The sequence below is a fragment of the Mirounga leonina genome, unplaced genomic scaffold, assembly GCF_011800145.1.
Source record: "Mirounga leonina isolate KUSES-001 unplaced genomic scaffold, KU_Mleo_1.0 Mir_127, whole genome shotgun sequence".
Lineage (NCBI taxonomy): Eukaryota > Metazoa > Chordata > Mammalia > Carnivora > Phocidae > Mirounga > Mirounga leonina.
The window spans coordinates 69,516,829-69,543,826 of record NW_023270316.1 but is presented as its reverse complement, the minus strand read 5'-3'; the positions used below and the strand labels follow the sequence as shown (position 1 = coordinate 69,543,826).

General features: G+C 38.6%; 1 protein-coding gene across 1 annotated transcript in view; it reads left to right on the top strand.

Annotated features, from left to right (window-relative positions):
- Nucleotides 1-21,281, top strand: part of RXFP2 (relaxin family peptide receptor 2) — a 46,700-nt gene extending 25,419 nt beyond the window's left edge. Inside the window, exons 10-18 of the mRNA XM_035002915.1 lie at nt 1,891-1,962; nt 3,444-3,515; nt 6,843-6,914; nt 7,022-7,093; nt 9,244-9,315; nt 11,907-12,136; nt 12,768-13,178; nt 16,167-16,385; nt 20,867-21,281. Of these exons, the coding sequence (XP_034858806.1) occupies nt 1,891-1,962; nt 3,444-3,515; nt 6,843-6,914; nt 7,022-7,093; nt 9,244-9,315; nt 11,907-12,136; nt 12,768-13,178; nt 16,167-16,385; nt 20,867-21,126 (1,480 nt within the window). The 3' untranslated portion in view covers nt 21,127-21,281. The remainder of the gene's footprint in view (nt 1-1,890; nt 1,963-3,443; nt 3,516-6,842; nt 6,915-7,021; nt 7,094-9,243; nt 9,316-11,906; nt 12,137-12,767; nt 13,179-16,166; nt 16,386-20,866) is intronic.
- The last annotated feature ends 5,717 nt before the right edge of the window (nt 21,282-26,998 follow it).

Genomic DNA, 26,998 nt, shown 5'->3' with positions numbered 1-26,998 from the left:
TATTTATTTATTTATTTATTTATTTATTTATTTATTTATTTATTTATTTCACAGAGAGAGATAGCGAGAGCAGGAACACAAGCAGGGAGAGTGGGAGGGGGAGAAGCAGGCTTCCCGCCAAGCAGGGAGCCCGATGTGGGGCTCAATCCCAGGTCCCTGGGATCATGAGCTGAGCTGAAGGCAGACGCTTAAAGACTGAGCCACCCAGGTGCCCCATATTTGGACCTTTAAGAGAGTATAGTGTTTATTATTTTAATCACAGTATTTTAAGGCTGAAAAAAATATCGAGTTCCTACAAGACCACCTGGATGGCTATAAAATGAAACTTAAAAGGGAATGACAAAAGGATTGGTGATTTTAGTGTTAATGTGAGAAATGTTCAGAAGCAGCAAAATAGCTATTGTCATATATATATGGAGGATTATAGGAAGCAGACTATAAAAAGAAGTTAGGAGACTTGGCAGGAAAGTTGCCTCTGTCTCATTCCTTGGTGCTGCTAGGAGTGGTAATGTCAGAGTGCTCCCAAGGGGGGTTCCCTGATGGTGAGATGCCGCTGCCATAAGGGATCACCAGCAGGATGTAATCATTCCACCGGTGCTTCTCCAGTGTCAGCACGCATAGCAAACAACATGAGGACTAGTTAAGACCGCAGTTCCTTTGCAATGACGTGGATGGAATATCATGCTAAGTGAGATAAATCAGTCAGAGAAGGAAAAATACCGTATGATCTCACTCACAGGTACAATTTAAGAAACAAAACAAATGAGCCAAGGAAAAAGAGAGAGAGAGAGAGAGAAGCCAAGAAGCAGACTCTTAACTATTGAGAACAAACTGATGGTTACCAGAGAGTGGCTTGGTGGGGGGATGGGGAAACTAGGTGATGGGGATGAAGGAGGGCACTTGTGATGAGCGCCAGGTGTTGTATGGAAGTGCTGAATCACTATATTGCACACCTGAAACTAATATAATACTGTATGTTAACTATAGTGGAATTAAAAAAAAAAAAAAAGGCCTCAGTCCTAAGGACTGGGATGGAGCCCGAGAGTCTGCATTTCTAAGAAGTCCCCAGGTGACGCGAAGGGCTGTCCCAGCCACACTGGAGCAGGGATACACCCGGCGGCAGGATCTCAGAGGCATGGTGGAGAGAGCGGTCATTTCGTTTCTGGGTTTCAGCACCAAAAACAAATAAAAAACAAAAACAAAATAAAAGAAAGAGTAGTCACTTTCCATCATGCAAATGGATACATATCCTGACTCTGGTGTTCAGTATCTGGAAGATAAATTTGCTTGGGTTTCTCCTTTAGCAAAATAGAGATGAAAGTATCTACGTGATGTCAGTGGAATGTGAGAATATAAGGATCTATGATGCCATGGTTTAGTGTCTAGGCTTTAAATACAGACAGATCTGGGTTAGGAGGTCAATTCTACCATTTACCAGCTGTGTGACCAGAAATAAAGTGAATTCCCAAGAGCCTCACATTACTAATATGTTAAATGGGTGGGAAGGAGGGGGAGAAATAATACCAACTTTGCAGGAATGCTGTTATGCACTCAGAACAGTACCTGACACCATAGAAGTCTAATAAATGGTAGTTACCACTATGATGGTAGCAATATAATGATAATTAATAGCATGGTATCTAGCACAGAGAGACACTCATGAAATATTGGGCTGCCCTTTCCCTCAATTTTATTAAGTTGAATATTAATTGGAAGGGGAAAAGAAGCATAATATTAATTATATTATTAACCCTACAATAATTAGGAAGAAAGCATAAAAATCGGAATGAGGAAAAAATAAAGTTCAGAACTGTTATATCAACAAAAAGTGCCTGTAGACATGTGATTTGTGCAAAAACATTAAAAATATTTCTCCTCCATGCCTTTTAGGGATTTGGAAGGCAACGGGATAAAACATCTTAGGAAGTCCACCTTTCTGTCATGCAATTCACTCACGGTGCTGTAAGTATACAATGGAAATCAGTAAAGAGGGGAAACCCAGTAGATTTGGAAGTCAAAAGAAAATACTGACAAGGAATTTTAAAGTAGTGTTTTGTTTACAGCCTTGGTCTGAAACTGCAGTCCTAGAAAACGCACACATAGATTTATCAGTTTTGATGGTGGGTCCCAGCCTTCAGTGTAGCTGCCCAGCCTCTAGATTTCCAGCAGCTCTGCTTCTTGCTGAGGGCAATCAGCATTTCCATGCATCCTCTCAGCTGAGCTGGCCTCTAACCCTGTGATCACTCAGGAAATGAGATAATGTGTGCGCAAACGGTTAGCTCTACAACAATTAGCTGTTACTGCCAGTGAACAGTTATCCCTTGATGTCTCTTCTTTCTCTCTAAAGAAAAAAATAATTTTATTCTTAAGGGAAGAATATCTGATGTCTTCTGGTTTGCCAAAGATTCTGATTGGTGATTCTGATTGCTGATTACGTTTTTCAAAGGGTGTGGGGGGTGGTATGCCTGTGGATCGGCTATGGCATATTTGCCCTGGTAAAAACACAAGAATTTTGCTTTGGTTTTAACCATAGTTTTCCACATGCAGTAAGCAGTAATGTTTGATGGTTGCACAGGTGGTTGGAAAAGAAAAATTGGAGTATATTCATTTGTAGTCGTCTAACCACTGTTTTTCAACAAACTAAGAGATAAGGTTATTGCCAGGCTACGTATCTATCAATCAGATTGCAGACTAGCATATTTAATGAGAAAAGAGGGGCTATCCCACTCAGCAGATGCAAAGAGTTTATTCCTTTTCTCATAGATAATGACAGAGAACACTGGTACAGAGAACACTGGTAAACTAAACAAATTCCATTGACACCTTCTGTTTTATAGCCCCGTGTAGCTTTTGAATCACTGTCACACTCATGATCTCATTTGTTAACACCTCTGTAAGGCAGTTAGCGGCAGATCCCCTCTTTTTACTGTATATCTTGGAGAATTCCATTTCTAGACAAAGGAAGTGTAAAACCACTGCCTTCCCCACCACCACCCAATTTAAAATCCATTTGTGGCCCCAGAAACTGCTATGGGGTTGGTTTAAGCTTTGTTCTTTCTGGCCTTTTCCTAAGGAATGTGCCTTACACAAGGATCCTCTCTCTCAAAGCCTACTCTAATGAATTAACAGGTTCCAAATTTGACATCCGTGTGTGTATATTGGGAAATGAACACTTTCTGAAATAATCAGATTCCAAACAAAACGCAGCTTCATAGACCACACTCAGCACTTCAAATTACTTATGGCAGCATTTCCTAGAGAGAACACGTGGATATCCTTGGTGAGAAATTTCTGCTTTACGTTCCACACCAGAACACACCTTACTTTGAGATTTCAAAGGAGGCCTTATGGAATTACCCCCCGGATCAGTGGCATCTCCCAATGAGAACTGGTTCTTACAGTAGACACAAACCAACAGTGCTGACTCTCACCATGTCTTACAGGTTTCTGCCTAGAAATCAAATTGATTTTGTTCCAGAGAAGACATTTTCTTCATTAAAAAATTTAGGAGAACTGTAAGTAGCATTGTCTACTAGGAAAATAGGATTGCTTCTTCCAAGATTATAAATTTAAGTGACTAGGGAGGCTGCTTTTTCCCTAGTGGCAATCAAATTCTGCAGACTCCTGGATATTCAAAATCAATTAAGAGAACCAACATTATCCTAAAGCCAAAAGCATATTAAAATCAAACGGTGGGCTTAATATGGATTTAGCCTACTCTAATTTCTCTCCCTATTTTCTTTGGGTGATTTCCTGTGTGTGTGTGTGTGTATGTGTGTATGTGTGTTTGTGTGTGTTTTGGAGCAAATGAGTTTTCCAGAGCTCCTTAAACTCAAGGATTATTATCTCTAATGGCTGGAGTATAGTTAATTCTCAATAAATGCTTGCTAAATGAATAAGTGACTAAAATCATATTAATCATGACTGAACAAAGGAACAAAGATGCTTATTATCCCTTGAGAAATTACGACTTCCAGAGTAGATGAAGCAAATACAAATGTCTAGAATGATTGGGTTTATTGAAAAATATTCAGAGAGCTCATGTAACTTTTTCTGTTCAAATATATGTTTTGTGGAGCTAAAACTTTTAAAAACATCTGTCTTGCTATTAATTCATTGCTACCCCCATAATTGTGTATCACTGGAAGTTAAAACTAAGTCTGTTACATTACAAAGGGGGTGACTTGGGTATAGAACTCCTCCTCCTGATCTGAAGCCTAAAAATGGAAATTAATTTCTTTATTTACCTCTCCCCCGTTCTTTATGCCTTGTTTAGAAATCCAGGAAGTACTGGGGAAAATAACTCAGAAAGAGTAATTTGAAAACTAATTCACGAATAATCAAGATAATTCAAAAGAATTTATAAGTATCACAAACTAAATCCACCTATATTTACTAAGTGCCTAGTATGTGCAAGACACTCCATTACAACTAAAAATATTGTCATTTTATGGCAAAAAGTGAAAAGCAGCTCCCTCAGAATCGCTCGCTTATTCTTCACAAGGGCATTCCTGATGAGACTTTAGAGGGTTGATAGGGACTTGGGTTATAGGGTAGAGAAAGCGAGCAGCCCAGGACACACAGGAGCATGTTTTAGGTGCAAACTTACGGAAACAGTGGTACGGAGTCCACATTTTGAAAAATATTCTAATCCTCTTTTTATCCTACACTTAGGCAGAGCCACACACATTCCCACCTCCCCAAAAAAGAGTCTGATTAAGAGATATTAGCTTGTTTTTTAAAACATCACCAATAATCTATTCCAATCCACTGTTCATCAGTAAGTGAAAAAAGAAATTCCGAAGTTTATAGAATTAACTTGAACAAGGCATTTTTACTTCCTGAATTTACAAAAATGTTAGATAATTTTACTATGCCTTCATGACAACAAACCATGCTGGAGAGGAATAAGCACATTTAGGTGAGGCCATTAAAGTCCTTTCTTCCAAAAGGCTGTACTTTGTTTTTCGACATAACACTTAACAGGATGTTTTCTAGCTGCACAAGACATCATCATCTTGCTCTGTTGACATGCTCACTCTGACCCATGCAAGCTCGTGGCTTTCCTTCTACACTAGACCCGGGTGTCCTCTTCTTACCTGCAGCCCCAGATCAGAATTGCCACCTGGCAGGACAACTACACTTGGATATCATGATAGCATCTCAAAAGTAATCTGTTACAATTAATTTATAGATAACCCTTACCCTCCTGCCAACTTCTTTCCCTGAACTTACCATCATAGGGCTATCGGCATCCTTCCTGGCAGCCAGGCTCCAAGCCTCTTCCTTTCCCTTCAACCCTCCTTACACTTCATGTCCTACCAGATGGTGAGACCTGCCCATGACCCCCTTAAGCCCTCATCAGCTTTCACATGGTACAGGGTCAAAGCCTCCTGCCTGGTCTCCATCGTTTGACTCTCCGACTTTTCATGCTTCCGACAGAACTATCATCCCATGAACCAGAGCATAGTATGCCCCTGTCCTGCTTCATATTCTCCCTCCTTGTTGCCAGATTTCAATGTTAATGTTCAGAAGAATCACAAGGGATACTGGATTAAAATGCATGTTACCAGGCTCCCTCCCAGAGATTCTGAAGAGATAGTTCTGGAGTGGGCACGAGGAATGTGCTCTTTTTATAAGAATCCTCTTTGGTTCTAATGCCTAGACTATACCCTGGGAAGTTCTGCCTTGGAATGTATTCATGGCCCTTCCATTTTGTCTCCATGCTCATTTCCAGACTTACTTCCTCTACATCTCCCCATGCTTTCCATCCTCCACCTTCGCTGGACCATCTGCCAATTCCAGAAGATGTCATTGAATCTCAAGTTTCTGTTTCACTGATCCTGCTTAACTCTCACCTGAAAAGCTGTTCTTCTTTTATACTACCTATGAAAATCATAAAGCTTTGTTCAAACAGTTCCTGATTTCCAACTCCTTCCTCTTTATTTAGTCAGTACATCTATAATAGCACTTGCTTCATTCCTTCCTTGTTTTATAATCCAGTTGTTTATTCTAATTGTAAGCTTCTTTAGAAAAAGACTTAAGTCTTAGTTATTTGTAACTCCCACATACCCATCAGCAGCTCCAAAGCATCAAAAATAGATAAGATCTTTTGTTTGAGTTTTAAGCAATTGCATGTCTATTTCACTTTTGAACATCTTCCCTTTAGAAGGATATTTTGGACTCTTGAAGAGCCCTGATTCCTTCTGACCCAAGCAAATCCTTTTATATATTCTGTAGAAGCATTTCCCTATGATTCTTCATGGATTGGACAGTCCTATTATATTTCATTCTAAATTTTTAATTTCTTTTAAAAAATAGTACCATATCAAAATAGATTTAAAATGTGCAAATTCATCCATTCAAGATTATCTGGGCAGATAATATGTGGCCAATACTGTCCTAGCTGGAAAGCAAGAGTAAGTAGAAGACAGAGGTCTTGGCCTCAGAAAGCTCGTAATACAGTTGGACAAACAAGATATCATATACTTGAACCAAATAAGAATCACAGAAATAATGAATGATCGAAATGTACAGAGAGTACCTGAAACAGAGGAAATTAATCAAAGTAGACATTGAAGCCAGGTTGGGAATGTGTTGGAGAGAGACTGAGAGGAAATTCCGGACAGGAACTGGATGAGCAAAATATCACACGTCTGAAAGTGATGGAAAACACTCCATTTGGCTGACTCACACAGCCTTGTTTTGTAACAAGTTATCAGGTTGGTTAAATTGGATCATATTTTCTGTTACATCCAATGGGATGATGATAACTGTGAGGAGTAATAACCATGTCATTTATTTCCTATGTAATTGTGTCGGGTTTTCACTCTCATCAACAGGGACCTGTCTAGCAATATGATAATGGAGCTACCACCCCACATTTTTAAAGACCTGAAGCTTCTACAAAAACTGTAAGTTCTTCTTCCCACCATCAGCAGATTTAAATGGCAACATCTCAAGCTTCCAAAATAATAACATCCTGATGCTTCTTTCCTCCCTCTTTCTAATGGTACAAAAGGAATCTGTCGTCCAATCCTCTTTTGTATCTCCACAAGAACCAGTTTGAAAGTCTTAAACAACTTCAGTCTCTGTAAGTGAAATATAACAGTATGTTGATTATCATTTTAGTGGATGTACTTTACTCAGAACCACATTTATTTTTAAATGGGTATTTGATACACAGAGGGGTTTTTATTTGAGCGTGCATCATCAGACAGTTGTGAATATCATTGTTACCATCAAGTATGTACTGAATGACAGCAAAACCATTCAATATGTTGTAAAAAACATTTCTGTGTTTGAAGCTACGTATACCAGATTCACATGGAAAAATCTCATCCTGCAGTCTTCGCAAAGAACTAAATTTTCAGTAGTTTGGTTACTGAACGGTTGGTAAAAAACAAATTATGTAAGACTTGCTTGCTTTTTCCTTTCCCCTTTGCTACAACAGTCTACTTGATATTGGTCTACGGTGCATGCTTTTTATATTTCTCTCAGTAAAGAAAAAAATTATCTCACCAATATGAACATTCAGGCACTTAATGTTGTTTAGTATTTTAAAATTTCAAATGTATGAGGTTTAAATAGAGTCAAGAACTCTGCCAGTTTTTCTCTGAACTTCCTCATTCCTTTCCCAGGAATAACCATTGTTGGTTTAAGTTTGTTGTTTGTTTTTACACGGAGGGCATACATATTATGTGATCTCTGCCTTAGGCTTTTGTTCATTTAATTCCAAAGATTACTCCTTAATATCACTTTTTCCTCTTGCTAAATAGTTTTCTTTTGGAAATTAATTCCAGATTAAGTTCTCTTTCAACAGGTATTAGTGAGCATCCACTGATGAAAAAGACTTGGTTCCTGTTCTTAAGAAGCGAGAATATAAAAAAACAAAGATGTGTGTGTGTGTGTGTGTTATACATATATATAATATATTGTTTTTTCATATAATAATAGATCTTAGGATGTGAACAAAATGATTTTTCACTTACTACACACTGAATCCTAAAAGTCAAAATATCATGCTACCACATCATGCCTTTCTAAAAGTCAAATTAGAAACTATTTACCCAACACCTTTCTTTATTTATTTTCTTTATTGTCTCAATCCTTTTTTTTTAAGATTTATTTTACAAACATTTGCTGGCCGCCAATTTATTCATAGCATTGTCTTAGGTACCCAAGATATAGTGACGCCTACCCTTCTGGAAACTATCAGCTATTAATCAAATAATCACACACAATCCATGTAGAGCTAAAACTGTGATAAGCCCAGGAGAAAGCCAGAGAGCAAAAGAAAGAGGGAAACCAATCCTTTAAAAAGGACTCAAGAGTTTCCTGCATCAGAGGCCCTGGGACAATTCTGGAGTATAATTGCTCCACTAGGTTTCATTTCTGACTGCCGAAGAACAAGGCAGTTCTGTGAAAGACTCAGTGGATGGGTGAAAACTCAGAACCATGTCAAGAAATCCTTATTCAGATCAGTCAAAGAGAAACTGAGTGAGAATCAAACATCTTTCAAAATAAACCTTAAAAGTAAAAGGCTTCTTTTTAGATTTTCCTCTCTCCATCTGTTTCCTGAGAACATGGCAGACTCCCTTAATTCATGCCGTCCTAAAGAGTCTTCAAAGAATCTGTATTTGAAGAAGCTTCTGGATAAATGAGGAATATAGCGGTTCCCACTGGAGCCCTCTGAGGACATCTCATGGGGTCTGGAGGAAGGAAAGGCGTTATGCTTCCCACTACTGTCTTAGGAACACTTGTCCTGAATTGAAGCCTTGCTTACTGCTTCCATGGTTTTCCACCCTAAAGATGCATAGGCCTGGAAGAAACGACTGTATTTGAATCCAGGTTTTCACAAAACTTAATTCAGTGATGTTCTCAGGTTGGAAATATCAGTTCCTGTCTGAAACCCTCTAAAGCTCACATGGCGTGGTCTATAAAATCAAACTAGGCAGCCAATTTCATGATCACACAAATCACCACTGCCATTTTTAAATCAAAGAAATGCATGAGGATGTTCTATTAGAATGTAATTCAGCATATGAAGTGACAAAATCAGCTCCAACTTACAAAAGTCATAAATAGAAATGGCAATCTCCTAAGATAGTTTACTGTAAAATTTTCATCCTAATTTTAACTGGTAGTAAGACTTTGAAGCATGGTATCTAGGATATGACAAAAAATGCAATTATTAAAAAATTAAGCCCTGAAAACATGAAACCTATTGTGCCTATTTTCCAGAGACCTGGAAAGGATAGAGATTCCAAATATAAACACACGGATGTTTCAACCCATGATGAACCTTTCTCACATGTATGTATGTATGAAAAATGGAGAAGTAAGCATGGCGAAATATTGTCGATGTTCTAGTATAAACTGCCTAATGTATCACTGCAATGTGTTTTTATGCAAGAAAAGTCTTTTTATTGAGAACTTTTTAATTTTGTCACCTTTGGTCCCTGTTCAAATAGAGTTCAATATTATGATGTGCCGACATGAATGACACTTCTCTCTGGAAACACGCTGTTTATCCAATTGAGGCCCAATAAGAGATCAGGGTACCAGAATGCCACACATTACACAAGATGAAGTCCCTGGCTAAATGGTACTCAGGAGACCTGGAAACATTAATTCACCTCACATGAATGAGCAGTCGGCTGCTCTAAGATTTGAGCCCTTAGGAAGAAAGGTGCTATATAAATTCCAGGTGTTGTTACTGTTACTAAGTGCACTACAAAATGGAGGTAATTAATCTTTATAGTAGTTTTTGATGTCACTTTAATATATTTGGCTAAAGTGCACTGTGTAAGTTGTGTTATATTAATATATGTGTTTATGACATGATTCATTTCTTTATCAACTGTGTACTCTAATGTGTTCATGATTTCAAAAATTAACCCTTGTTATCCACAACAATAGGGAGGATTCGGTGTAAGATTACAAGTTGGGTGCAGCAAGTGGATGAAATGGTTGGTGTGAAGGTGCTCTTTTGGGAGAACATTTTGTTTAAGTCTCTGCAGTAGGTGTGATTACTAAAAGACAAGTACTTGATGCATATCCACATGGTTTTCATCATTTCTCTTTCTGTGGCATCAGTAGATACTTATTTAATGAGGCTATCTTTTCCTTGTTGAGGGTAGAATGTGAGGTCCTTTTAGATTAGAGAAATTCAACCTTTTTAGAACTTGATGGAGAAGCTGCCACTTAAAATAAGGTCAAGAAGCAGCTAATAATTAACAAAAAATGTTTTAACTTAGTTACTTCCCTACTAAGTGACCTAGCTTCTCTTCACCTCTTTGTCCACCATTTATTGAAACACTTCCACCTCATAACCCCCTCTCCTCCCACCTGCTGACCAGTGCCATGGTCACAGCAGGAGGAAAGGTTGAATGACCAAGAGACCTTAGCTGGGTCCATCTGAAGACAGTGGACATAATGGAATCTTAAAGGAACTAAAAGGTCAAGTCAAGTGTGTACCAAGGACTCCAGGCAAGGAGAAGATAAAAAGTGAATTATACATCAAGTTCCTTTAATTGCATAGATGATTTCCGGAAGCTCGACTGTCAGCTACTTGAGGGCAGTGATTGCCCCCTATTTCCCTACCTGACAAGCCCAGCACTAAATTATCCATCTTTCACATGCTCATCTAGGAAGTATTTGTTGAATACTTCGCATGTGTCAGGCACTGTTCTAGATCTGAGAACACAGGACAAACAGGAGAGAGGAGTGTCTGCCCCATGGAGCTTCCATTTAGCTTTGGGAAACAGAAAGTGAACAAATAAACTGTGATAAACACTGTGGAAAAAAGTGTAGCAAGACAAAAGGACAGAAAGAGGAGATAGATGGTTCACATAGAAGAGAGAAGTGACGTCTGAGCAGACCTGAATGGAGGGAGGGGCAGGTCTGGCAATATCTAGGGGGAAGAATCTTCCCGGCAGAGGGAACAGCAAAAGCAGTGCAGTAAGAAGAGGGGTGAGCCTGGCTTCTTTGAGAATTGGAAGAAGGCCAATATGCCTGAACGGAACGAGCAATGAAGGGAAGGTGAGGTGGATCTGGGCAGCCAATCGATCACGGGGGCCTTGAGGCCTCGGCAGAGTAAAGCTTGATTTAACTGGCTAGTCTCAAAACCGCATGGGGAGATGGCAAAAAAGGATTAGACAAAGAGAAATGAACTAAAAGAGGTGGTACAAGAAAACAAAAATGGAATACGTTTTAATGGGGGGGGGAGCCTAAATACACAGGTTTGGGGAATGGCGATAAGCCAAATGACCTCCCAATTCAAACACGTCAAGCTTCCACACACCTAGATCAAAAATACATTGATCACAAACAAACCTATATTTGCCTCTAGAAATTGTTTAAGCCCTTTTAGGCCCTGGTATGAAATCTGCTTCTTCTCCTAGCTCCCGTGAGACTGAGTTTTCCTAGTCTCTGAGACCCTCCCTTCCCGCCAGTGTCAGGGAAAAGGAGGCTGGTTAAGTGAGTATAATTAAAACGAACAACAAGACAGGGATGTTTTTAGTTTCCATCCCAAACCCAAGCCCCTGAATGTTTGCTGCAGGTCAGTGTAACAAGGACAATTTACTTTTTATAATACCCTAAAGAATAATTCAATGTGATGATGAAAAATGGAGTCCTAGAGACTTCACATTCTCATGTCCTTCCCTGACTCGTTTCAGTCAAGGCACAGAATTTCTATGTCCTTCAGGTTCTCCGTCTTCCCAAGAAGCACACTGCCTAGAGTAACGTAATATTTGATAAAGAATTCTATAATCACTATAACCAAAAATAAACAGACCTAGCGAAGTTGCATACCTGACAGAGCAGCGGCTCTGATACAGGACGGCAACTCTAGTTTTTCTGTCATTGCTGTGAAGTGACTCTTTTTTTCCCTTTGAATTTAGTTATTTCACAAACTTTCGGTACTGCTCCTATGCTCCCCATGTCCGCATATGTATGCCCTTGACTGACGGCATTTCTTCATTTGAGGACCTCTTGGCTAACAATATCCTCAGAATATTTGTCTGGGTTATAGCTTTCATAACCTGCTTTGGAAATCTTTTTGTCATTGGCATGAGATCTCTCATTAAAGCTGAAAACACGACTCACGCTACGTCCATCAAAATCCTTTGTTGTAAGTATGTTTCCTGTCTAAGTGGATTTAGGATGTCTTCTGTGACATGTGCACTACATACATATTGGCCTTCAACCATGGCACTTACTATAAATTATATGAGCTGGGCAGCTTCTTTTCTAAGAATGAAGTACTGTTCTCTTTGACTCTCTGTTTTAGATTGCATCTAAATTAGATTTGCAGTGATCCAGCACCCACCGTGTGGGGTTATATCTTGGAAATGGGGTAACAGGGAGCCAATGAGTCAATGGACAGATTATGGAGGACAGGTTTTGGGTTATAAACTAAGCTCTGTTAAACCTTCAACTACAATAGCACCCATGTTCCTCAAGCCCAAAGAAAATTATTTTCTTTATTAACTATGCAAGTGATATTTGTTTGCTGTTCAAAAACTAGCTTCCCACACACAAATCTCCCCCCCACACACACACACCACCACCATTATTTTTAAATTATAAAGTGTGGTACTTTAGAATTAGGACACCTTTCGTGAAGTCCATTGTCCTTTAGAGACTGTTGTCGGTGTTTATATTAGTTCATTTAATACAGGATGGAGGAGGAAGACCTAATTAAAAAACCAAAACAGAGATGCTGGGAACTACCAACAGACACTGTATTAATTCTTTAACAGGTGCAGACTGCCTGATGGGTGTTTATTTGTTCTTCATTGGCTTTTTTGATATAAAATACCGCGGGCAGTATCAGAAGTATGCTTTGCTGTGGATGGAGAGTTTACAGTGTCGTCTCATGGGGTTCCTGGCCATGCTGTCTACCGAAGTCTCTGTCCTGCTGCTGACATACTTGACTTTGGAGAAGTTCCTGGTCATTGTCTTTCCCTTCAGTAACATTCGTCCTGGAAAATGGCAGACCTCGGTCATCCTCACCGGCATCTGGATTGTGGGATTTTTAATAGCTGTGATTCCATTTTGGAATGAGGATTATTTTGGAAACTTTTATGGAAAAAATGGCGTATGCTTCCCACTCTATTATGACCAAACAGAAGATATAGGAAGCAAAGGGTATTCTCTTGGAATTTTCCTAGGTAAATTATATGTTTCATTTTCTGGACCAACGTAATTCTGATAGAAAAAAACAGAAATTTCAGCAAATGTGTATTTGTCCACTTCAGAAAGTAAAAGATTATACTCCAGACTGTCCTTTTTGAAAGAAAAGTTCTTATTGAATATTTAGAGTTTTTATTTAACTTTTTATTATAGAGATTTAGTTTGAGAAACAAAAGCATACTGTCTGGATGATGTTTTATTATCTGTAAGACCCTTTGATTTTCACATCGTGACTCTGAGCTGGAGGAATTCTAGTTTTAGTGCCTTGACCTGCGACCCCACCAAGTTATCTGAAATCATTTGTTTTTACAATCTAGATATGAGCTAAGTAAATAATAATAATAAAATTCTGGAAACTCACTAGCAGGAGATTACCGGAATGGAAATACCAGGGAAGTTTATTGCCTTTGGTAAATGCAGCTCTAAAGTCAACAACATAAGAGTACTTAATAAAACTGTTTGCTTTTCAGTTTTCTTAATTCCCCCTAATTTTTTAGAAAAGATCCTACTTTCTCTGTTAAAAAAAGTGAATGAGAAGTTTAGCTCTTTAAGGTTAGAAAAAAGCATTTGTTATTGTCTAATAGGTATCCCTCCTGCTTAAAATTAAGACGACTTCCACGTCATTTTTTAACTAGGGCAGTATTATCATTTTAATTTCCCTTTCTCATCTTTTCCTCTCATCTAAGTAGTCAATAAGCTCTATCATCATTTCTTTTTCATTGAATAGTTTTTCATTAAAATATGCCTCTGTCTTCTATTTCTTCCAGTCTGTACCTACTACCACCCTAATTTAAAACCTCACTACCTCAACCCTGAAGGGCTTATTAATAAGGGTTTATTACATTAGCCCTTACTAGTCCTCTGGCCTTGGAGGCTTTCTCTCTCCTATTAACCTGTTCACTACCTGAGTATCAAAAAGACTGTGTTTGCCCCTCCAAGACTTTCAATGACTTCCTGCTACTCCCAAGGTCAATTGTAAATCAATCACTTAAATGCAAAACAAAATGACTCTAACAACCTGTCCCAGATCTTCATCTATTCCTTCTCTTCTCCTGAGAAATACACTTTCTTAGCACCATTTTAATAATACTCTTTACATACTACCCTATTCTATAGCTATTTTTTCATGGATAGTGTAAACTGTTCCTAGCATAGATGCACTTCATAGACACACACACACCACTACATTCACTGATTCGTCAAGGATTTATTAAGCACCTGCTATAGGCCGGCACTATTTTGGGTACCTGAGATACAATAGATCAGCCCTCACAGACCTGCCACCAGAAAGGGGGATAAAGACAAGTAAATGCATTCTTACATCACAGACTCACAAATGCCACAAAGAAGGAGTACTGGATGTTCTAGGAGCCCCAAATCCGAGCACCAGGAAGGCTTTCCAATAGAAATGAGTCCAAACCCTCAGGCCCAAATGATAAGAAGGCATTAGCCAAGTGAAGTCTATTCCAGGAGAAGACATAGTAGATGTAGAGAGAGGCCCATAGACAAGGAACAGGTCCAGATGAAGGGCCAAGGAGTTAGGTGAGGCTGGACCTTACAGTTAAAGGGGGTGGGATAGGCTAAAATGGGTTTAGCACCTGTGACGTACTCCAGATAGACAGAGAGTAACACACACACACACACACACACACACACACACATACGTATCTCATCATCATCTATATACACTTGGCTTACCTATGAGAGGAGTCCCAGAGCCCTTTCTTCTCTTTAAAGAGTATAAGAATACACAGTTCTTAAATGAATTCTTTATTTTAGAATGGAATTAGACTTAGAGAGAAGTTGCAAGGTTAGTACAGTTTCCATATGCCCCTCACCCAGTATACCCTATTGCTAACCTCTCGCATCCCTATGGCGCTTTTAGAACACACACTTTTGGTCCGTTCACGTCTGTTTTCATAATTTGCACCAGAGGATCATCTTTAACAGTCATTTTCTTTTATTCTTAACTGAAGTTTCTGACAAAAGGCCTAACATAAGCCAATTTTATAAAATTCTATTGTATGACTTTATTATGAGATTCTGTAGAATGTGAAATACCTTGAATAAAAACAACAGAACACTGGGAATTTATAGAATTTTCCCCTAGACCTCACCCATCTCTTACATATAGTCTAGATTCAGAAGAACATTTTTTAAGCAACTTTGAAATTGTAAGCATATTTTATGTTCACAGTGAAGAGTAAGATCATTACTCAGGAATTTTATTATAGAAAGAATATAACAAAGTGACTAAGAAGTCAACATTATAAGATAATGATGTTAAGTGAGAATCATTTAAACATATTTGACCCTAAAATAATAAACCATATAGTTGAATTGTTTATTTTTTCTTATTTCTTTTTTTTCTAAAACAAGTCTAAAGGGTTCTGAATTTTAGTTTAAATTATTGTAAGCTATCTGAGAAAAAAAAATGGATTTTTGTTCTATGTATTATTTTTACTTAGGACCCCCCCCCCAAAAAAAAAAAACCATGAGAAATAATGTTTCTGAGGCTATTATCTTCTTGCTATTCCAAGGTTATCTTGTTCATATTTATAAGATAAAGAAATGGGGTCATGTTTATTTTTTGAGATGTACGTATGATTACAGCAATCCCTTAAGATTTGAATTTGCAGAGAGCAAGAAATGATAATGGCTTTTTTCTGACTTTAAAAAAGCTAAAATTCACCTCACAATACACCTAGATCTGAATTTCAGAGCTCTGTAACTCTTCATAAAGGGTTTGTGTATTTTAAATATCTTTTTGATCTGACAAACCCAATTCCGTTAGCTTATAGCCTTAGATTCAAGGTTTTTAGCTGATTATGACTGGGCTTACACAAAAGAGTGCTTCTTGGTAGTACAGCATGAGAAGAGGCACCATAATGAACGTCTATGTAACACAGTATTTTTACTGTTGATTTCTACCCCTGAGATGTTAAGAGCTGTGCTTTTCCCAACAGGTGTGAACTTGCTGGCTTTTCTCATCATTGTGTTTTCCTATACTATTATGTTCTGTTCCATTAAAAAAACTGCCTTGCAGACTTCGGAAGTGAGAAATCACATTGGAAGAGAGGTGGCTGTTGCAAATCGTTTCTTTTTTATAGTGTTCTCTGATGCCATCTGCTGGATTCCTGTATTTGTAATTAAAATTCTCTCCCTCTTCCGGGTGGAAATACCAGGTCAGTCCCTTCTATTATTCCCAAGTACATTGTGCCATCTTACACTCCCTGATGAGGACAGAATACAGTGCCTGACATATAGTAAATTCTCTGTAAATACCTACAACTTTGGTACAAACAGTTATTATTTTCTTCAGTATTTTATAATCTGTATTCTAAGATAGAAACTGGGGAGTGGTGCAATCCAGACAAGAAAGATAAGAAAACAGGAGCTGGGAAAAAAAAAACAAAAACTAAGACTTAGTGTCTCATTTCTACCTGAGCTAGATAGTGGTTCTTAACCAAGAGTACACAAAAAAAATCAAAATATATATGCCCAGGTTCTAGATTTAATCTACAAGGGCAAAGGGCTACACACGGCGATTTTGGAAAAGTTCCCCTTGTGATTCTGAGGCACATACCCCTGGTCCCTGCCCTGTGGTTGTCACACGAGGCTCCACTCTGCAGGGTGTGAGATGTTCTGTTCAAGTGCTTCATCAAAAAGGCCAGGTTTCGGGCGCCTGGGTGGCTCAGTTGGTTAAGCGACTGCCTTCGGCTCAGGTCATGATCCTGGAGTCCTGGGATCAAGTCCCGCATCGGGCTCCCTGCTCAGCAGGGAGTCTGCTTCTCCCTCTGACCTTCCTCCCTCTCATGCTCTCTGTCTCTCATTCTCTCTCTCTCAAATAAATAAATAAAATCTTTAAAAAAAAAAAAAAGGCCAGGTTTCCCACCCACACCCCTAGTTCAACCAGAGGAAAAAACCTTTCATGAGTTAGGATTTCATTTGAATCCCTTTCTAGGACCTAGAAATCACAGCCATGCAGGGCCCACCCAGGGCTTTGGCTTGACTCTCAATGAACTAGACTTTCCACTTGGGGAGTCCATCCAGGGCAGGAATTGTGTCTTATTCATCTTGGCACCCCAGGCTCATGCATGGGGTTGGCCCTTCAGAAGCACTTATAAAAGTGTGATGAATGTTTAAGTACCAAACAGTTGTAACAGTTTATGTCCATCCAGCTTGTGCACAGAGTCATGGGAGGCCTTGTCAAATGCCTCCCTACAAAATGACACACAGCATCCCCAGCTTCCCCTTAACCTGTCCATATAGACTGACCACAAGGCAGAGGTGTCCCTGGAGCCATGTAAGGTGTGAAAGTGCAGATCAAGAGAGAGATGGGGACTGACTACTTGGACCTTCCACTAGGCGGGGAGAGCAGAGGCCATAAGAATGTGTGTGCCATCGCTCGGGGTTGGGGAGAGCCAAGTGGCTGTGAGGACCAGAGTTAATTAAGAGGAAAAATGAATTGTCCAGTCTGAAATATCCAGTCTACTACAACTTCCTGGGCATCTCAATGTTTACATTCTTACATTCCAAATTCAACAGGACTAAGATGGTCTTTGGCCTCCATTGCTCATGGATTAAAGTCCAAATGCTGGGATCAGCATCAGAAATGTTTATCTCCCACTCTGCCCTCATGTATTCTGTGATCCAGGCCCATTAGAATTATTGGGATTTTTTTTCTTCTGCACCTTTTTGATGTCTTGCCTTTGCTGAAGTTGTTCCCTCCACCTGGATTGTATCTTCAACCTGTAAGACTCTAGCTACTAAATACCCCTTCTCATACTTCAAAATTCAACCCAAATACTCACTCTCCCATAGCACCATTCCAGACCTCTCTCCAGCCCACTCCCATCCAACTCAATTGCTTAAATGTCTGTTACATATTGTTCATAGTTCACTTATTAGCCTCATCTGAACCACCTCCTACCAGCGTTATTTTTTAGTGTGTTCATTGCTTCCTTCAGATTATAAGCTTTAGGATGTTAGGGACCATGTCTTGTTCATCTTTCCACAGTGCGTTTCACATAATGTTATTTAATAAATGCTTCTTCAACTAAAGATGCTGAGCTGGTCCAAGAGTGGTGGAACAGTGTGGGAAAGGAATGATCTCATCAACCTCCCCAACTTCTTTTTCCACACCTTTTGATGTCCTTCCCCAGCTCAGTCACTTGCTTCTCTTGAATGTGGGAGGAGGCAGCCTTGTGTGGTGGATGAAGGACTAAGTGGGTTTCTGTCCTGACCCCACCACTGAGCAGTTGAGGAAATGTAGGGAGGTCACCTCACCTCATGGAGATGATTTTCATATGGCCTCTCAAATTCCTTCCAGTTTTCATATTCTGTGAGGCTTTTTCTCTCTGTATTACTCTGCTTGGGCTGCCATAACAGAGTAACACAAACTAGGTGGCTTAAGCAACATAAATTTATTTTTCACAGTTCTGGAGGGCTGGAAGTCCAGAATAAACTGTCAGCAGATTTCTGTTGTGGCCTCTCTCCTTGGCTTGCGGGTGGCCACCTTCTCACTGTGTTCCCGCATGACCTTTCCTCTGTGCGTGTTCCCACAGTATCTCTCATATAGGAAAGTTTCCCTCTTCTTATAAATACACCCGTCAAATTGGACTAAGGCCAACCCTAATGGCCTTATTTTAACTTAATGACATCTTTAAAGGGCTGTCTCTAAACAGTCACATTCTGAGGTCCTGGGTGTTAGGACTTCAGTGTATGAATTTGGGAGGTCATAATTTAGCCCATCACACTGTCTGATTTAGAATCAGGAGATGTCTGGTGATCCATGGTATCTGAGAGCCGCAGGAGTAATCATCATCCCTGGAAAGCCTGCGACATTTCAGATCATGACGGGAAACTGGAATAGGAAAAAGAATGTTTTGTGAAAACCTTATTGGGCCATACCTCAGTCTTTCTCTACATTTATAGCTCAATACTTTGAGGTTTGTCTTGGACACTTCAATGGGCCTAAAAGAGTAGCCCTGATTATTTTTGACTAAGCCCCTTCTTGTTTGCCCAACTTCCCATGTATTGTAGGAAATGCTGCACTCACTGACCTAAACCCATCTTGTGCCCACCCCCCAAGAACTCTGGAGTGTGCTCCACCATGGCATGTCACTGATAGTATGTGTGGTCAGCCTGGAAAAATAAGCCAGCACTAGCCTTCCTTTCTCAGAACTCACCTGCTGACTTTACATTAGTGAGTCACCTTGAGACTGAATAGGAAGTCTCATTCCTGGTCACAATTTCCTTTGGGGACATAACAGACAAAAAGCAACTTACTTTGTTCTGTTTTGCTTTGGTTTTTTTTTTTTTTCAATCATGCACTGTCCATATTGTTTAATTTTTAAAAATTAAATACAAGTAACATAGTAATATGAAACTTTAATAAATCTAAGATATGCTAAATATAGATATTTTTCTTCCATATTCTTTCCAGTTCAAAAAAATAAATAAGGACAAGAAAGAGAAGATGGGATAGGAAAAGAGGAAGGCAAACAGAAAAAAGGAGAAGGGAGAGATAACAAGAGAGAGGAAAGAGAGGAAGAAAGGTCAGATAAGCAGTCAGGAAAAATAGAAAAGAAAGAGAAGAACAGAAAGGATGGAAGGAATAAAGCAGGGCAAAGAAGAACAAGTAACGGTATCTAAAGGATAAGAAAATTGTGAGGGTGGGGAGGAAAGAGAAGGTGACAAAGGAGAGTGACAGGGAAGGTATCCCTGGCCTTACGACCCAGCTCTTCACCTGAGCTGAGAGTTCTTTGCATTTTTGGAGATGTGGGAAGAGGCAGCATAGTGTGGTGGGGTCAGAGAATTACAGGTATTAGTGCTGAAGAGGGACGTCAGCAGAGCCGCCGACTCTGACCCAGCCCCCTGACTTCGATCAAGTAAGTTATCATCAGCCCCTTTCACAGATAGGGTAGTTGAGGTCCAGGGAGCTTAGGTGATTTGCCCATGGTCACGTAGCTAAGTGTCTGACCCTAAGAGCAGGCTGTGCATAAAGGGGAAAACACACTTCATCTTAACCAAGCACATGATGTATTTGGAAAGGACACTACCATCACAAATTTCTCCTCACAAAGGACTTTTTGTGGCATCTTTCCCTTAATATTCTAAATGTATCTGTAAGGCTCCACACAAAAGGATTGATTAAGTTGGAAGATGTATTCTCATTTGCTCTTCACATTTTCAGCCTCCACTCTGGATAGGATGGTTGGAATACAGGGGTGGGGCAATAAGGCCTTCAGGAGTGGAGTTAAGACCAAGGTCAGATCTGACCCTGGACCAGACATTTCCTGAACACTGATCTATTGATTAAGAAGTATTTCCTCATTTTCTTACTTTTCTATCAAGAAAAGCAATAAAAACAAGAAAAATACATTACATTATCAACTTAAATCTATGAAGTGTTTTTTACATATTTCCTCTCATTTGACCTCACAACAAACTACCAAGTAGTTCCTGAAATTCAGAATGGTAGGACCTTGGATTCATAGCTCCTATGCTCCTCCCACAGAGAGATTTTCAATAAGGTGAAAGAAAACTTGAGCGAACTAGGTAGCCCTCCCCAAATAGCATTGACTACAAAATGTTATGTGTTATTTGTGTTGTTTAAAATTTCCACTTCATGAAATTTTCCACACTTCATTTCCCTCTCCAGGCACAATCACCTCCTGGATAGTCATTTTTTTCCTTCCAGTAAACAGTGCCTTGAACCCAATCCTCTACACTCTCACAACCAGCTTTTTCAAGGACAAGTTGAAACAGCTGCTGCACAAACATCGGAGGAAATCGATTTTCAAAACTAAAAAAAAGAGTCTCTCTACATCCATTGTGTGGACAGATGACTCCTCTTCACTTAAACTTGGGGTTTTGAACAAAATAACCCTTGGGGATGGTACAGTGAAACCAATTTCCTAGTAATGGTTTTAGATCCCTGGACTTGTTCAGTGGACTACTTATAAGAAAAGTACAGCGTTTGGAAGATGACATCTGCAATGCTTTTCATCTCCACCAACAACAAACCTTTCTGCACAGAGAGCACAGCAGAATGACTTCTGGCATGCACCACAATCCAATGGCAGCTGTACTATTTATCAACCGTGCCAAGAACTGTACCTATGGGTTCTTCTCACCCTTACGTTCCTGAAATGCACTAGTGAATCCATATATAGTAGGCTGATGTGCAGTTGGTCTGTAGCTAGTCAACACTACCAACCTACATGTTGGCACTTCATGGTTTGCTTTGAAGTTGAGTTGCACTGTCCACAAAATAAAACATTCATGACATCTAATGCCAGTGTGAACACAATAGCATAAGCCTAGCATCTCTTCCCTTGCTTTTTCAATGTCAAATGAAATCATCAGCATCCTGCTGTACTGATGGAAAAGGATTTCTGAGATGTTCACCTTCCTCAAGCCCAGCCCTCCAGAGGCCGGAGGAGTGGAAACTTTGAAAGCAGATCTTTACACAAGGCTGTCACATCCAACATAGAAGCAGAGAGACACACTGACTAAGCCTAGTACCATTTGCCTTCTTGGCTATTATTTAATGTCGGTAGAGCTGAGATCTAAAACAAGATATTTTTCTTCAGATTGCCCAGGACACAAAGAAAAATTGGGCACCCCAACTGCCAAAGCTATATTTTAATATCTTTCAGGTATAATTTCTTTAGAGCTGTATTCCTATTGCTAGAAAGTTCTGCCTTCACAGAACACACGGATGAGAGGTATTAAAGGGGATTTAAGAACAGTGGTTGGATTGGGACCATTTGCATACTCAGAAAAATTCCCACTGTTTTTAACAAAAAGGCCAGTAAGTTTGGATTTGATTTTTGAAAATGAAAAGTACTTGTGAAGGCCTGGACGTGTTGTTATCATGTAAGTTTATATGTGAAAAAAAAAATCAGGTAAATAAAATTATATTTTGCATTTGTCCATATATTACTTTATGTTTGACAAAGACTACAGAGGGTGTTTATTGGCTGTTACCAACAACCATTGGCTGTTATCATGTTTCTCCTGATAGAGAATATAGCTAGGAAACACAACACCTAGTTAACAAGATACATCTTAATTTTTATCTTCCCCCTTTTTCCTGAAGCATGAGGCAGTAACTGAATGTCTTCACTGCTTGCTTCACTCTGAGTTCCTTTAATGAGTGGAATGTAAGCAGCTGAGAACTCCAGATTACTCCCTATTATGTGGATCCAGTAGCAGCCAAGAAAGAATCTTAGAGTTCATATGTCACAGCAGTTCTGGTAATATACCTGTTATTACTTAATAGTGACTAAAAAAACCATTGTGTTTTGATCAAGTGAAATATTTTTTGGCATCAGTGAAATCTTTCCATTAGGATTCTACAAATAATTTTCCTCCCCATTAGGTAGGCTGCCCTTTTCCCTTATGGTTTCAAACTTTCCTCCACCTTGTTCTCTTCACTATGGTGAGTTACTTCCCAACTTCTTTCCTGTATTTGCTGACATTTTATTTAAATGTCCTTTGCCAGTCCTCGATCATCAGATGATTTGTTTCCTAATACATTTCCTAAACATCAGGAACATAAATAAAGAATCGACCCTGAGCCCAGGGTATTTCAATCTTAGCACAAATGCGTGTTTCCCATTCTTGAAAAGCATCAGGCATGGCCCACGCACCAAGCATCTGGGAACTATGTTTGTGAATGTCTGCACTCTCAACTGTTAGGTAGTGGACATGAAAAGCACAAGGCCAGGTGTGTTAGGGAAGTTGGAAGCATATTTCACAGAAAAATTGAAGCTATATATTGGTCAGCAGCATGCTAACAGATAATATAAAACTGAATTCTAATGGCTTAATGATCTACACTCTTATTCTGTACTGCTATATAAATAGAAGCCTGTAAGAAATACATTTGATTTTAGCAAATAAGTCTTTTATCTGGATTGAGTAATGTCTTTTGCACTAGGTTAGACTTGTTTTCTAAACCCAAAATTTCTGGGTGGTTATGAAAATACCACCTCTGTTCTTGAACCACTTCCCATGACAATATATTTCTTTTTTTTATTATGTTGTGTTAATCACCATACATTCCATGACAATATAAACAGCATGTAAGCATGACTTGAGAATGTAAGAGGCCGTAGACTATGCCACCTCTGAGTAGGAAAGAATGAGGGCAAATCACCCAATCCACATCCCCATCAGGTTTCTGTGTATTACTGATGTCCGGTCTTGAAATAAAAAAAGATATTCTGAAAAATCAACATGGAGTCTCAAATGAGTGTACAAAAAGAAGGTGCATGATTTACCTGTGTTATACATAGCCAAGCTTACTTACATCACTTTGTTTTGTTCTTAAAGTTTATTTGTAATCAAAATTAAAATAGTTTATGCCCATTGTGGTTGCTGAAAGAGGCCCTGATGACCAGGGGATTTAAGTGGGATTACACACAGCTGACCTTTAGCTCCCAGGTAGCAGTATTACCATTCTGCACCCCAACACTGCAGCCTTATCTATCTAGTCTCTATAGCATATAATGGAGCCACAAAAGCAGACCCATCACCCCAATGTTTGTCTCTTAAGGGTGACTCTGGTATCAGATCAAGTCAGTATTTGGTAATTTGCTACATATATATTCATGCTACATTGTCAAGAATTTATGTCACCCAATGTGATCCTTCACTCTGGCTTATCATCCTCAAGTTTGTAAACAATGCAAAGATTCAAAGAATGCACACGATAAAAATGAAAAATGGTAAAGTGTCACCAATCATATGCTCCCTATCATTTTATAAATGCTCCAAGAGAGGTCTGAAGGAAATGGATCTTCCAAAATTAACAAGGAATACATGTAAGACATATTTCTCTTTAGTTTTTTTAATGTAGCATAAATGGGCATATGGTCCTATTTAATAAATAGCCTTCTGGCAATTTTACTCAAGAAACAAAGTATTGCTGATAAATATTTGTATTTTCTTATTTCCTGAATAAGGAAAAGAAAGACTGATTACGAAGATTTCTCCTTATATTTATCTGTTTACATGTCAATTGTCTGATAGCCTGTTTTTGAAAGATGGAAGATACATATTTAATAAAGATAATATTTACTTCTGAACCAGTAATATAAAATGCAATCAGAGTATTCTTTTAAATGGTTTTGTAGTAGAAGATCTCAAAGTCCTTGAGGAATACTTCCTAAAGCCCTGTAAGCTGATTGAAACCTATTATCCAGTGTATTTCATTAGAATAGTCTTCAGGATATTCTCTACATGACACATATGGAAGAAATCAATTACAAATAAAGAAATAGAAAATAATAAGGCCAAGTGACAAAATTGCAGATCCAAGAACAGTTGCCTTATGCTATCTGAACAGCCTGGCTCCAGTTCATAATGACACCTCTTATCTTTAGGACCTGAACAAGCATAACTACTTTGAGTTATAAACTCACAACTAGTTTGGATACAAAAAGAAATTATTTCTGGATTGTCTGGGAACCAATAAAACTTTCACCTGTTTACTAATTCTCTGAATTCATGGTGGTAGAGTATTTGATTCAGTAATGATTTTGTAATGGAAGCTATCTACTTTCCTGCTACAGACAATATACCTTCAGGGCCAAGAAATACACAGTCAAATTCAGGGGGCTGGTGCCTAGTTCCAGGTCAGTCATCAACTATTTATAAGACCTCAGACAGATGCCTTTAAATCTTTTCAATTCCCTATAACTGAGTTTCCTTAGGATCATATACATAAATTGATATCCTGTCCCATTTCTGGGAAGATCTATAATGTGGATTAAACCACTTACTAAAGGTCCATGTGGCTTAAAAATCCAAAAGTTTACATAAAATTCAAGTATCATCCAACTCTCAGTTTCCCTGAGATAATACAAGTTCTCAGAAAGAACCAATGAATGCACGGGTCACCAATGTTCAGAAATTCTTCCAGCGGAGGCTTACAGGGCCCCCATTCTATTTTGGAAAGAATTCTGAGGCAAAACTTCAGACAATGAAGCTTTCCTAAGACGTGGAAGATTACGACAGTACAGCAGTGAGTACAATTTAAAAATTAGGTGACCTCTTGTTAGCAAAATTTAGGAATACAGACAGTGGTGTAATTAACAAGCAACCATTTTAATTAACTACAAGTCATAAACTGGTCTCTTTATGTAAGTGTATAAATAGGTCTACTATCACCTACATTATCCTGAAAAACACATAAATGCACAGGCATGTCCAGCACTTATGACTGGGTATATTCTTGGGAAAAATACTGTTAGGGTAAAGACACAACATATCTAATTTCCCCCATAGAACCAGGATACAACAGGATACAACAGGATACAATACAATACAATACAATACAATACAATACAATACAATACAATAAAATACAATAAAATACAATAAAATAAAATAAAATAAAATAAAATAAAATAAAATAATAAAATAAAATAAAATAAAATAAAATAAAATAAAATAAAATAAAAATAAATAAATAAAATGAAATAAAAGTAATGTTTTTTTATTATATGTTTAACAAATGGATTCAAAACCCACCAAAATCATTTGTTTGGAAGATTTTTAATAGAAAATCCCATAAGCTTAAACTACATAAGTGGCCTAGGCTGGAGAGGGGAGATGAAGATTCTGGTCGTTCTCTATATAAATTTCCTCTCAATTCTTTTATTTTCAATCTTGACCCAGGATTGATCTCTGCCTCAAACCTTGCTCCATCAGACATGAACTCCCTCCCCTGTGTCATTAACCTCCCCTCTCTGTTGGCCCTTTCTGCTCAGCTAACAATGCTCCAATTTCTCATATCTAAGAAGACAGTCCTGACATCCAACACCCTCCTTTAGCATTTGCCTATTCTCACCTTTTCTTTATAGCTAAACATTTAGAAAGGATGGTAAACTCTTTGTCATCAGTGCTTTGACTTCTCAACAACTGAATGCTTCCACCCTCACCATTCCACAGAGGCTCTCCTCCTTGAGATTTTCATAACAACTCCATTGACAGTTTCCTTTCTTTAACTATTTCATTTCTCTGAAAAATTTGTCACTGATGGCCACTTCCTCCTTTAAGCTCCTCTCTGGGAATGAAGGACACCACTCTCCTGTTCTACACTATTTCATTGGCTCTTCCTTCTCACGCATTTATGAGTTTGCTCTTCCTCCACCTGTCCCACAAACTTATAAATAAATTTCTGGGGTTTTACTCTTGGCTCCCTGTTCTTTACCCTCCATAAGTCCTCCTGGACTTCAGCCTCTCTATAGCTGTAATAGCTAAGTAAATTTATTTTTAAAACTCACTTAAAATAATTAAAAATAGAAAGAGCTTATTTTGATAGCTCTTATTAAATCTTGACATTTATTTTTTAATGTCTGCCACCATACAAACTTGTTGAAATTTCTTTTTTTTTAATTTTTTTATTCTTATGTTAATCCCCATACATTACATCATTAGTTTTAGATGTAGTTGTCCATGATTCATTGTTTGTACATAACACCCAGTGCTCCATGCAGAAAGTGCCCTCCTCAATATCCATCACCAGGCTAACCCATCCTCCCACCCCCCTCCCCAAACTTGTTGAAATTTCTAACTTCCCTGCTGAGAATCAGCTATTCTCTTAAACTCATTTAACATAAATAAAATAAAATAAAATAAAGTAAAATAAAAGTGATGTATTTTTCCATGTTTAACAAATGGATTCAAAACCCACCAAAATCATTTGTTTGGAAGATTTTTAATAGAAAATCCCATAAACTTAAACTACATAAGTGGCCTAGGCTGGAGAGGGGAGATG